The sequence below is a fragment of the Capricornis sumatraensis genome, chromosome 4, assembly GCF_032405125.1.
Source record: "Capricornis sumatraensis isolate serow.1 chromosome 4, serow.2, whole genome shotgun sequence".
Lineage (NCBI taxonomy): Eukaryota > Metazoa > Chordata > Mammalia > Artiodactyla > Bovidae > Capricornis > Capricornis sumatraensis.
In genome coordinates, this window is record NC_091072.1 from 158,104,193 (window position 1) to 158,117,315 (window position 13,123).

The 13,123-nt window shown below is 56.1% G+C and overlaps 1 protein-coding gene across 2 annotated transcripts in view; it reads right to left on the reverse strand.

Moving 5' to 3' along the window:
* Window positions 1-13,123, reverse strand: part of SCUBE1 (signal peptide, CUB domain and EGF like domain containing 1) — a 123,467-nt gene that overhangs the window by 15,441 nt on the left and 94,903 nt on the right. For both annotated transcript variants that reach the window (XM_068970777.1, XM_068970776.1), the window contains 4 exons: window positions 12,008-12,124; window positions 10,240-10,362; window positions 1,341-1,460; window positions 907-1,011 (listed from right to left, as the gene is read on the reverse strand). In XM_068970777.1, coding sequence (XP_068826878.1) covers window positions 907-1,011; window positions 1,341-1,460; window positions 10,240-10,362; window positions 12,008-12,124 — 465 coding nt within the window. The remainder of the gene's footprint in view (window positions 1-906; window positions 1,012-1,340; window positions 1,461-10,239; window positions 10,363-12,007; window positions 12,125-13,123) is intronic.

A 13,123-nucleotide genomic window follows, 5' to 3' on the forward strand; every position in this document is an offset into this window, starting at 1 on the left:
AGTGGTGGCCTCTCCGTGGACAGGGGGGTGGAGGGGGCCAGGCACGGCAGAGGGGGAGGGCCTGAGGTTGAAGGGGCCCGCTGGGGGTGCCGCGTCCCCTTGGAGCTGGGGGCGGGGACCTCTGCAGGCTGATGTCTCTCCCTGAGAAAGTGTGAGTGTGGACGGCGGGGCCGAGCTCAAGCCAGAGGTCAGCCAGCCAGAGGTCTGCGGAGGAAGAAAGGCAAGCCTCCTGCCTTCTCCCTCATCACCAGAGCGAGTTTACGTGGCTCGTGCCTTTGGGAAAAGGGGCAGCACACGCGGGAGAGGGGAGCACGGGAGGGAGGGGCCTGGAAACGACGCAGATGCGCAGAGCCCTGACTCCTTCTGAGAGCAATTCACAGAGCCCACGGTAAAGACTCCTGGAGCCATGGCAGCTTGGTGTCACACGGCGTATGCATCAGACATGTCACTGAGTCCAGCATCCCGAACAGGGAGGGCTGCCAAAGCACCACCTCTGCCTGCGGGGAGCTGGCTGCGCCCCGGGGGCCAAGAGCGTGTGTGTTTCTGGAACTCCTGGGACGGGGTCTCCCAGCAGAGCCCCGACTCCGGGAGCTTGTACAACCTCATGTCACAGCACATGTGACTCATTTCCCTGAAACGGAATCTGAGATCCACAGACTCATAGCACTCACTGGATCCGTGGCCCAGAGCCTCAGAGGCAGGCAGGCCTTTCGGTGGTGCACAGGCCCTGGGCTGGGCCTCGGCCTGCAGACTGGCTGCTTCTGGGTCCTGGCCCTGCTCTGAGCTCCCCAGCACCCTGAGCCATACGGGGCAGGCGCCAGGTCGTGCCCGTCCGCTGGTGACCCTGCTGATGACCCCTCCATGACACGCGGGTGAGCTGCAGCCTGGACAGGCTGGGGACTCTACCTGAGCAGCTGGGCCCGGCGCTGGAGCTAGTGACGTTGCGTTTCTGGAGCGCCTTGCCCTGGAGGCTGGGGACACCGCAGCTCAGGCTGTAGCTGTTGTCCGAGTCTGTGGAGAGGCCAGTGGTGAAGCGGGCCTGGGTGCCCCTCTCTCCCAGCACCCCAGATCCTAGGGGCCTCCGGGGGGTCACTAAATACGAGGACGGTCGGGACTGACCCTTACGTCCGCTCATTCCTGCTCCACGACCACGGGCTAAGTGTCTGGGCAGGTGGCCCCCAGAAAGCCAGACAGCTGCCCAGGACCACTCAGTGACCAGGGCCGGGGGTCCTCTGTTGGGGTCCTTTCTCAAAGAGCAGCAGGGAGCGGGGGCTGGATCCCGGGGGGACACAGCCCTGCCCTCCTCTCCGCCGCCCCTTCCCCAGGACAGCCTCAGTTACCTGGTGTGAAGAGTGTGTGGCCGGGGCAGGCAAGGGAGCAGCTCTCCACACCGCCCGCCTTGCCGCAGGACAGCTGGGCTGGGGGTGAGGCCTTGGCCCGGGAGAGGCACCTGCCCGTGTCTGGGGAGAAGGAAGACACACAAGAGGGCTTGAGGGGCCGGGGAAGGCCTTTAGGAGCCGGCAGGCCCCTGAGCGTGAACCAAGAGGAACTCCCGCCGCCCGCTGGTGCCCTGGCCAGACCGTCTTGGTGGGAGGGGGCTGAGAAACGGCAAGAGTCCACATGCATTTGGATGCAGGAGGACACTGGGCCCAGGGAGAGGCTCGCTCCCCCGACCCCAGTCCACGCTCTCTGCGAGAAGGGTCACACTGTGTGCCCAGACCTGAGGGTGGGGCTGGACCCTCTCCAGCAGCGGTCCCTGCCCATCCGGGGAAAGGAATGGCTGAAAATGGACATGGGCTTCTTGGTAGTGACCGACCTCGAAACACGGGAGGGCCACTGGGAACCCCTCTCTGGGGCAGACCCCAGACACATCCACTAGGTGTTTGAAGATGTCCTGAACCGAGCTCTTCAGAGTTTCTCACGTGTTTATCTTTTGAGGATAAAACATTTCCCCCAGACCCCTAGGAAAAAGACTGACAGTTCTATAGGCAAAGTAGACATGAGAACTGGTCTCATAGGACCTTCTAGAATTGATCGGTGACACCTGCCTCTGGGAGAGTCACCGTCTGAGTCCATCACCAGTGGTGGAGTCGCCCCGAGAACGGGTGGACACAGGAGACTTAGCTGGATTAAGACACTGCAGTGGGGAATTGCCAGTTTGGATGAGCTTCAACATGTGCCTAAACATTTTCAAAAGGAGTCTTAGAAGGTAAACCATCTAGAAATAAGAACAGACTCATGGGTCTCCAGATAAAACATCCAGCCCCCCAATAAACACAAGACCAGAAGTCCCCTGTTCCCAAAGAATCAAGAAGCTATGAACAAAAACACCTGCAGATAATCCAAACAGAAAGGGCCGCTGGATGAGCCAGTGTTCTCTCTGGTTAAGAAACAGAGGACGACCATCCACCCCCAACCTTCCAAGGCAGACATCAACCCCTAGCAGTCCCGTGTACTTGCTCCGACTTCCTAGAGGGGGTCGTCAAGAACTGCAGATGAACCACACGGCGTTCCTGCGTGCGGGGGGCCACCGCCCCTGCCCTGCACATGCCTGCACATCCTTGTGGGGACACGGAGGACGCAGAGCACTGCCAGATCTTTTCCAGGGCCATTTCTCGGGGGTTCATTTGCAGTGAGCAACCTTTAGGAGTGAGGTCTCATCTCCCTCCAGACAAGAGCAGCCTGGCTTCCGTTCACTGTAACAGTGAGTGATGAGTTCCCCAAGCTGGGTGTCCTTCAGCTGGGATGCAAGCTCCCTGTCTGCATAGCATCCTCTGGGTGGATGAGACCTAGGCGGCTGCTTGCTGAGCTGTAGGCTCAGAGACTGTCGGACCCTGATCTGGGGGTCTAATGTCTCCTGTGGGTGCCCACAGAACAGGACCGGGCTAGCTTGCTCAGCTCTCATGCAGGGGAGATCTGACTCCACCATGCCTACCATCCATCTTAACCATCTCAGAACATGGAAACCCTCAGAAAGATGTTTAAAGTTGCTTCCCAGGTGGTGCTAGGGGTAAAGAATCTGCCTGCCAATGCAGCAGACACAAGAGACACAGGTTCTCTCCCTGGGTCGGGAAAATCCCCTGGAGAAGCGCATGGCAACCCACTCTAGTATTCTTGCTTGGAGAATCCCATGGACTGAGGAGCCTGGTGGGTTATAGTCCATAGGGTCGCAAAGAGTCGGACATGACTGAAGCAACTTAGCACAGCACACAAAAAACAAGAGGGAAGGCAAACTCAGTTCAGTTCAGTTCAGTTCAGTTCGGTCGCTCAGTCGTGTCTGACTCTTTGTGACCCCATGGACTGCAGTACTCCAGGCCTCCCTGTCCATCACCAACTCCCGGAGTTTACTCAAACTCACGTCCGGTGATGCCATCCAATCATCTCATCCTCTGTGGTCCCCTTTTCCTCCCACCTTCAATCTTTCCCAGCATCAGGGTCTTTTCAAATGAGTCAGCTCTTTGTATCAAGTGGTCAAAGTATTGGAGTTTCAGCTTCAACATCAGTCCTTCCAATGAATATTCAGAACTGATTTCTTTAGGGATGGACTGGTTGGATCTCCTTGCAGTCCAACGGACTCTCAAGAGTCTTCTCCAACACCACAGTTCAAAAGCATCCGTTCTTTGGTGCTCAGCTTTCTTTATTGTCCAACTCTCACATCCATGCATGACTGCTGGAAAAACCATAACTTCGACTAGATGGACCTTTGTTGGCAAAGTAATGTATCTGCTTTTTAATATGCTGTATAGGTTGGTCATAACTTTTCTTCCAAGGAGCAAGTGTATTTTAATTTCATGGCTGCAGTCACCATCTGCAGTGATTTTGGAGCCCCCCCAAAAAGTAATAAATTAAAGAGGAGGAAAAATGTACATTTGCCTTAAAGTAAGAATACCTGGTTGTGACAGAATATGACAGAAGGCAGGGAAGAGGCATATTTGAAAATCTGGGAGCGGCAGGAGGCTTGAGGGGACATGAACTTGATTTGCTTTGGTTTATTAAATCCACTCAGAGGTGGGCCTTTCTAACCATCGTCAGTTCTTTCCTGAGTCCCAGCCTGCACCTGCTCCTCTGGGATCGTCATCAGATGAGCCTCCTTTCCCTGCGTCAAAGCCCTAGCATGTGGGGGTGGGGGGGGCCTACACTGCAGATGGAGCTGGCAGCTGAAAGACACCTGAGGGGTGATTTTTTGAAGTCTCAGAAAATCTTCCTCCCCCTGACTCAGATCATCGCCGATGGGAGCCTTAACATACCTCTCTTACGTATGATCAAAAAACAGAATCCCTGGGGCAAACTTGCCACAGCAACTGGAGAAGAGCCCAGGAAGAGCCCAGATTACTATAAACCTTTCTTTTTTTATTTTTGTGTCAACATGCAAAAAGTAGGCCAGGCTCTTGGGACAAACTCAACACCACAGGACGCATCTGTGAGGAAAGCTTGTCCCCGCTGCCTCAGAACAATCACAGCCTGGGATAAAGTAGTCGGAACGTCTTCGGACCTTGTACTGGAACCGCCTTCAAGTCTGAAGGAACCATATGTAGCACGATCCCTCCCATGACTGGGAAAAGCAGAAAAAGTACTTTTTCTGCTTGTCAGTGAACTCCTTATGGTGTCTGGTTCCTCACACCACCATTGAGCAACTCTTGTACCTATTCTTTTTTTCAGCCACATTGCAAGGCTTTTGGGATCTTAGTTCCTGACCAAGGGCTGAAGTTGGGCCACGGCAGTGAAAGAGCCAAGTCCTAACCCCTGGACCACAGGGAATTCCCTCTCCTAGCCCTTCCTGGAGGAGACACTCACCTTTGTGTGTCTGTACTTCCCAAGGATTCATACACAGAACAGACCTTGTGGATGCTCCACATCGAATCCCAGCTTAACATTGTTTTGCTGATAGGACTTATGAATAAAAATGAAGACACCCTAAGAGTCATATCCAGGCCATCCTGAAGGAAACCAACCCTGAATACTCATTGGAAGGACTCATGCTGAAGCTGAAACTCCAATCCTTTGGCCACCTGATGCAAAGAACTGACTCACTGGAAAAGACCCTGAGGATGGGAAAGATTGAAGCAGGAGGAGAAGGGGACGACAGAGGATGAGAGGGTTGGATGGCATCACCGATTCAATGGACATGAGTGTGAGTAAACTCTGGGAGTTGGCGATGGACAGGGAGGCCCAGCGTGCTGCAGTCCATGGGGTCCAAAGGAGTCGGACACGACTGAGTGACTGAACTGAACTGAACGTCCATCTCTGATTATCGGCAGGAAACCTCTCTGTTTTCAGAGCATCCTAAGGTGGCATGCATCCACCTGTGTGTATCTTTGCCTTTTCTGTTTAGGAACTTAACACGTTAGAGAGGCTGCAGGTTCAGGCTTAGAGCAAGTCAGAGCCCCTCCAGGCTGGAGGATTCATGCATGTCCAGTTCAGTTCAGTCACTCAGTTGTGTCTGACTCTTTTTGACCCCATGGATTGTACCATGCCAGGCTTCCTTGTCCATCACCAACTCTCAGAGTTTACTCAAACTCATGTCCGTCGAGTTGGTGATGCCATCCAACCATCTCATCCTCTGCCGTCCCCTTCTCCTCCTGCCTTCAATGGATGTTACAGGAAATGTTTTTCGGATCGTCACGCGATGATGCTGCTCAGGCCAAAGTCCTTGGGCAAGGACCAACGGGACCATGGGTTCCACCACACACTGTGTCTGGCCTCCTACTCTGTCAGGGAGCAGGGCGAGAAATCGCCTTTTAAGACCCGTGAGGGATGACACCCGGTGGAGCCAGGCGACCCCTGGGACCACCAGACCAGCTCCCGCAGGTGTCTGCTAGCATCATCCTAAGACCACGCTTCCTTCCTTGTAGGGACAGACTGGTGGTGGCAATGAGGCAGTGTGGGTGCGAGGCTCTTCCAGGGGAGAGGACATGGCCAGGCCATGGTGTGGCTGCGACTGTCAGAATCCTGGGGAAAGTGTAAAGATAGGACCCGGACTGGAACCACCCCCTCAGGGGCCCTCTGAGCATCCGCACATACACTTCATGGCCACAAATACACGTAATTTTGGGGGGGTCCAAAATCACTGCAGATGGTGATTGCAGCCATGAAATTAAAAGACACTTACTCCTTGGAAGGAAAATTATGACCAACCTAGATAGCATATTCAGAAGCAGAGACATTACTTTGCCAACAAAGGTCCATCTAGTCAAGGCTATGGTTTTTCCAGTGGTCATGTATGGATGGGAGAGTTGGACTGTGAAGAAAGCTGAGCACTGAAGAATTGATGCTTTTGAACTGTGGTGTTGGAGAAGACTCTGGAGAGTCCCTTGGACTGCAAGGAGATCCAACCAGTCCATTCTGAAGGAGATCAGTCCTGGGTGTTCTTTGGAAGGAATGATGCTAATGCTGAAACTCCAGTACTTCGGCCACCTCATGTGAAGAGTTGACTCATTGGAAAAGACTCTGATGCTAGGAGGGATCGGGGGCAGGAGGAGAAGGGGACAACAGAGGATGAGATGGCTGGATGGCATCACCGACTCGATGGATGTGAGTTTGAGTGAACTCCGGGAGTTGGTGATAGACAGGGAGGCCTGGCGTGCTGTGGATCATGGGGTCGCAAAGAGTCGGACACGACTGAGCGACTGAATTGAACTGAATAGTATATTTACTTTCTGGATGAATTGAAATAGGCTCTTGTTGGAAAAAAAAAAAAAACCAGCACTGAAATATTATCAAAATATTATCCCCAAATTCCTTATTTGGGATATTTAAACTAATGTACTTAGCAACATATAGACACATTTCACTGGGAAAGTTATTCATGAATTACTCATAAACCTCATGGTCTTTATTACCCCTAATTTTCTTGAAAAATAAAAACGTTTTTCAGAACTTACTGTAAAGCAACCATTTAGAGGTCTGAGATTTTTCAGAGAACCTCCAAAAGCAGTTCACAGAAACTGATTGTTACCCAAGATTCTCAGAACTGGCCCATGGCTACGCAGGGTGGAGGCTTGTGCCTAAGACCGCTGGAATAAATTCTCCTAGATGTTTGCAGCCACTGATTCCCACACACGCTTTTGCATTCCTTTGTTCCTCATTCCTTCGGTCACGTTTCCCCTCATTGTGTGTCTAAGGGTGTGCAGTTCTGACGTCTCCCATCATGTTTCCCTTGCAAATAATAACTCATCTAGATCTAGGCTGTACCAAGTGATAACCACCAGCCTGATTCTTTAAATCGGTTCTCCCAAGCTATTGCTAGGGAAGCCAATATTGAAAAATGGTGTTAAGTATGCTGTGCTCAGTCGCTCAGTCATGTCTGACTCTTTGCAACCCCATGGACTGTAGCCCACCAGGTTCCTCTGTCCATGGGAATTCTCCAGGCAAGAATATTAGAGCAGGCTGCTATGCCCTCCTCCAGGGGATCTTCCCAACCCAGGGATTGAACCCAGGTCTCCTGCATTGCAGGTTGATTCTTTACTGTCTGAGCCACCAGGGAAGCCCACGAATACTGGAATAGGTAACCTATCCATTCTCCAGGGGATCTTCCCGACCCAGGAATCGAGCCGGGGTCTCCTGCATTGCAGGCGGATTTTTCACCAGCTGAGGTACCAGGGAAGCCACAAAGTACGCTACACAAACCTAATTAAGTATGATCTTAATCATACATAAAAAGAAGTAAAATGCCCCTGGACCGGGAGAGGTCAATTCAGCTGTCTCACAATGTATCTTGACTATCTTGACTATCTGTCACAACGCCACTCACAGACAGCATACCTACAGCTTCATGAGGTTGACCGCGTGTCTCATACAGAAGTCTGACTCACGGTGCCACCCCAGGCCCCCAGCTAACTGCCCTGTGGGGCTCTGGACTGTAACAACGAATGACTCCCCAGGACCCTCAGCGAATGATGCCTCCTTGCAAAGCCTCCAAGGGTAGAACACGTTCTGAGAGACGTAATGATATGACCTGGTGAAGCGGGCCACGGGGGCTCTTGGCCCCATCCCTCGGGACTGGGCAGCTCCCGTGGTCATCAAAAGTGTGCCCCTCACTTTGGGAGATGCGGCGAATAGTCCAGCCTGGGGCATGGCATGGAGGGTAGCTGTGGTAACAATACCACCTGGAATCTTCTTCTGGGCAACCAGGGGAGTCTGTGCCTGTGATTCTGAAGCTGGATTCACAGCAGAGGTGAGGTGAGACAGTCATCATGGAGGCTCCAGGAGAGAGTGGCCTGCGCACTGTGGGCGTGGGAGCTGGGGGGACCGGGTTTCCAGGTCCACCCTGGGAATTCTTAAATCACAGTTCTGGAGGACCTTCCAGGACCTTCTAGGAATGCCTGCCGTCACACCGTCTGTCTCCCCACTCCAGGTCTACTGGACAAGCCCTGGTGGCCCCTCCTGCAGTTCTGACTGAGAGACGACCAAAATGGAGACTGAGAATTAAAAAGAAAAAAGAAATGTCCTCATATCCCTAGAGAAAGCCTGTACCTGATAGCTCTGGTCACCGGTAAACACCAACCCTCACACGACCCTCGTTATCAGTGGACACGCCTCGGAAAGCCTATCAATCGATGACAACCAAAGTCAGCCAACTCTTGGCCAGTTCACTGAGTGCTCAGGCTCCTAAGCCTAGTGTCAACCCAGGCTCCTCCCCGCAAAGGTGTGCTCCTCAGACTGACACCCCCTAATCCTGCCTCTGACCAACACAACCCCGTGAAAGCTCTTCCCCTAGACTCTAGACAAAACCAGAGGATTTGCTTTGCTCGGCAAGACCCTGTCTGGGCAGCAGGGCAATTCTTCCTGAAGTGAGCAATAAATTCAGCTGTTTGGCTTCAGGTACCGAGGGGTGGCATCCATTCTTGGACACTGTCCTGCATCCATTCTTGGACACTGTCCCGCATCCACTCAACAACTGCTGAGGGCCCACGGCTGCCAGGCTCTGTCCCAGGTGCTGGGAAGACAGCAGTGAACAAGGCAAGCAAAAATACCCGCCTGCGTGTGTGGAGTGTGTTCAGTGAGGACTGACTGACAGCACCCAGCAGGCACCGTGATGAACACAGAATGGCTGGCTGGTGTGAAGTGCCACGGGAGAAAAAAGGCAAGGGCAGTGTTGGGAGGGGGCACAGAGTCGGGGCTGGCTGCTGCTCTGCTCTGGGTTTGTGGTCAGGAAGTGCCCCCCGCCCCGCCCCACTCAGCAGACTCTTGCAAGTAGAGTCCTCCAGGCCGAGAGAAGAGTCCGTGCACAGGGGCACTGGGCCCTCGAGGTCAGGGAGGCCAGTGTGGGCGGTGGGGGGATGGTAAGGGTGGAGGGTGAGTGGGGGCATGGGGGGCGGGTAGCAGCCTCTGGGCCGCTCTAGGAAGCCTGGCTTTGCTTCTGCATGGAAAGGACTCACTGGAGGGCTCTGAGCTGAGAGGGACGAAGGCTGACTTAGATTTAAAAGGCTGAACTTGGGACTTCCCTGGTGGTCCAGTGCACTAGGAGACTCCCAGCTCCCAGTGTAGGGGAAGGAACTGGTCAGGGAACTGGACCCCACATGCCACAACTAAGAGTCTGCGTGCCACAGTGAGGGCTGAAGATCCCACACGCTGCGAGTAACACCCAGCACAGCCGAATAAATACAGGACTCACCGATGAAAAACAAAATCAAAGGCTTAACTCTGGTGGCCCAGGGGATGTGAGAGCATGGCGGGACAAGGCCCTGAAAGCTGTGTTGGGGACATGACCCCAGCACCCAGGACAGGCCCAGATCCCAGGACAGGCCCAGCATGCAGCATAGTCAGTATGTGTTTATGGAACCCGTGAGGCGGGGGCCTGCCCCACACTCAGCCTGGAGGGGCCTGGGCCCCAGAGCCCACCCGCAGAGGGTGCACGAAGCCCTGCTCTCCAGGAGGCCCTCCTCGCCAGACACCGCGGGGCCGGCGGCCCTGAGCAAGTAGCCGGCTTGCAAAGACCCAGGTGCGCCCCAGTCCAGGCTCCGGTGCTGCTGCACCCTGGGTAACCCTCTCCCCGCCACCAGCCTCCTTGGCAGGCCAAGGCGGGGGTGCAGCCGAGGCCCCCACACTGCGCTCCTCTGCGTGCGGACTCACTCCTCCTGAGTCAGCACACGCTGACCCCCGGGTCTCCGTTTCTGTGCCCCAGGCTGACACCCAGTGTGCCCCCCCCCGCACCCCTCTCCTTGCTCCAGCCTCTGTCCCATCAGCTGCCCCCAAGCAGCAGAGCACCTGCCCAGGAGCACCCCACCCCCGGGCACTCACCCACGCAGTCCTTGCGGTTCCAGTGCAGGCGCCTCCCCGGGGGGCAGACGCATTCGTAGCCGCCCTTGGTGTTGACACAGCCCTGGTCGCAGCTGCCGTTGTTCATGCTGCACTCGTCCACATCTGGAGGCACAGGCAGGCGTCAGGGCAGGAGGTGGGCTGGACGGGCACCCTTGGGGCCGGCAGGGCAGGACACACCAGGGTGAGAGGCTGAGAATCCCCGGACCCTGACCCTCGCCTGAGGCTCTCACTGGATGCAGACAAGAGGCTGCGCGTGACACACACGTGAGCTCACACACATGTGCACACACACATACAGACACACACAGGGCGTGTGACACACGAGCTTGCACACACACACATGCACACACAGAGACACACAGAGAAACACACACACACAGGGTGCATGACACAGACACGCATACACAGGGCACATGACACACACATGAGCTTGCACACACACACATGGGCACACACACACAGGGCACGTGACACACATGTGAGCTCGCACACACACACGGCATGTGACACACAAGAGAGCTTACACATGTGCGTAAGGGCTCCCACAGACACCAACACACATCCTCCCCTAGGAACCTCAGTGGTTTGCTGAACTTGGGCAGCTGAGCCCAGACTCGGGGCGGGGCAGAGAGGTGGCACAAAACAGCCGTCAGCAGGTTTGGAGGGCCCGGGAGTGCCCAGCACCGGTCCCGGGGGCCTGAGGCCTCAGCCCAGTGTGGATCTTTGGATGTGCCCTTCCCAGCCCGTTCCCCCTCCCGCAAGGGCCCCGGGGCCCTGTCTCCCTGAGGCCCTGCCTTCTTTTGGGCCGAAGCCCTGTGTGTGAAAGCTGGTGCCAGGCTTTTGGGAGTCCCTCCAGAAAACCGCAGCTCCCCGCAGCACCAGCTGTGCCTGAGCCCACCCAACCGCTGCAGCTGCCCCCCGTGGGAAGCGCAGCTACCCCAGGTCACAGGACAGGAGGAGACACGGGACGTGGGCCGTGCTGGACTCCCCCACCTTCACCCACCGCTAAGCCCGTACGTCTGGAACCCTCCCTCTCTCCACATCCCTCCCCAGCCTGCTCGAGCCCCTGGGGCTCTCACTCCCTCGTCCAGAGCTGTGTCCCCATGGGTGCTCTGGCTTCCACTCTCCTAAACACAGGGTGGTGGGAGGGCTCTCCTTACACGAACTTGAACTTACAGGTCACATCCCTGCCTTGACCCTCCAGTGGCTTCTCCCTGTGCTGAGAATAAAGCCTCAAGGCCCCTGGGGGCTCACGAAGCCCTGGGTCCTCTCTGCACCAGGCACTAACCCTTCCCTCATGGGGCTCTAGCCCCACTGGCTGCCCCTCGGTCCCTCTGTGCTCCATCTGCCTCAGGGCCTTTGCACATGCTGACCCCTCTGGCCCGTCTCCGCTTTTCCTGATTCCAGTACTCCTCCTTTGGGGGCCCCCATTGACCTGCCCCTCTCTGTTGTCAGCCCCTCCACTGGAGTAAGCCGACTGTGGTGCTCTGTCCCGGTGTCCTCCCTTCCTGAGTTGGGTTCCGCAGAGGCTGTTGTTTCCAGGCCAAAGCCCACAGCCTGGCTGAGGCCTGGCACCCCGCCTCCCACCCTCCCACCTTGCCCTTGGCTGAGCCCCTCTGCCCACCAGGCCCTCCCAGGCCCGTCCAGAGTCCAGGTCGGGGTGCGGGGTGTGGGGCGCAGTGTGGGGGGCCGTGCGGCCGGGCGCGTGCCTCAGGGGGGAGGTGGCCCTGGCGGGCGAGCTGCAGACCTCCGCAGTGGGTGGTCCCGTAGAGCGTGTAGCCGCGGTGGCAGAGACACTGGAAGCTGCCCGGGGAGTTGATGCAGGTGTGGTCGCAGGCCCGCTCGAAGGAGCACTCGTCGATGTCTGTGGGGCCACAGGGAGAGAGGTCCGGGGGCAGTTTCAGGGCGCGGCGGGAGGCACGGCCTCATCACTCAGAGGGACATCTGTGCACAGCGGTCCTGGGGCTCTGGGCTCAGTGCAGAGCCGACTCGCGGCAAACCTCAGACCTCTCGTCCCTGCCCGATTTTCCATTTTGTCCCCATGAACCTCACGGTCCTGGGTTAGAGGCCACCTCACTCTCTTTTCTGGAGGTGGGCAGGGTAGGAATATTCTGAGTAGAAGGGATTATTCTGAATCCTTGCCAGTTTATTAGCTCACATGCCGATGTGACTAGGGTAGGTGTTTAATCCACACCGGCAGGGAACCGACAGGTCTGCCCGAGGAAGAAGCTGAACGGTCACCCCAAGGTGTGTCCAGAGAAACTAGGGAAAACAGCACAGATAGAAAGGGGGCGCTGGTGGGGCAGATACCACCTGTGAAGAGTAACAGAGTAGCCTTGATAGGAGGTGAGATTTGATTCTGACCCCCTGGCAGCCTGGGTGAAAAGGGAAAGAGGGAGGGTCACAGAGGGTCTGTTCCTGGAAGGCAGACATGAACCTCGGGTTCACAGGAGGCAAGTCTGTCCTGGCCACAGTTCTGAGGGAGACGGCCCCCGTGGGACAGGTGATGGGGCCAGAGGGCAAGGCAGGCGCTGACCTGCCTCTCCTCTGAATATGCTGCTCACGTGACCACAGACGTCCTCATGACACATGTGTGTTTGTAATAACACTAGCTCAAGGAATGAATCACTGTGGGAGCTCAAGGGAAGATGAGGTTCCTTCCGGGGTGGGGGGAACTGGGAAGGCCCCCTGATGCCCATGTGGGAGGGGCAATCTGGCAAAAAGTGGGGGGACCTTGGAAGGTCCTCTAGTGCCTGTGTGGGAAGGGCACTCTGGGCAAAGGCTGGGGGGGTGGTGGCAGCACCCGATCCCCAGTGATTGGGTGGGGCTCAGGGGGCTGGGGTGCCGTTCCCAGGGGCCCTGA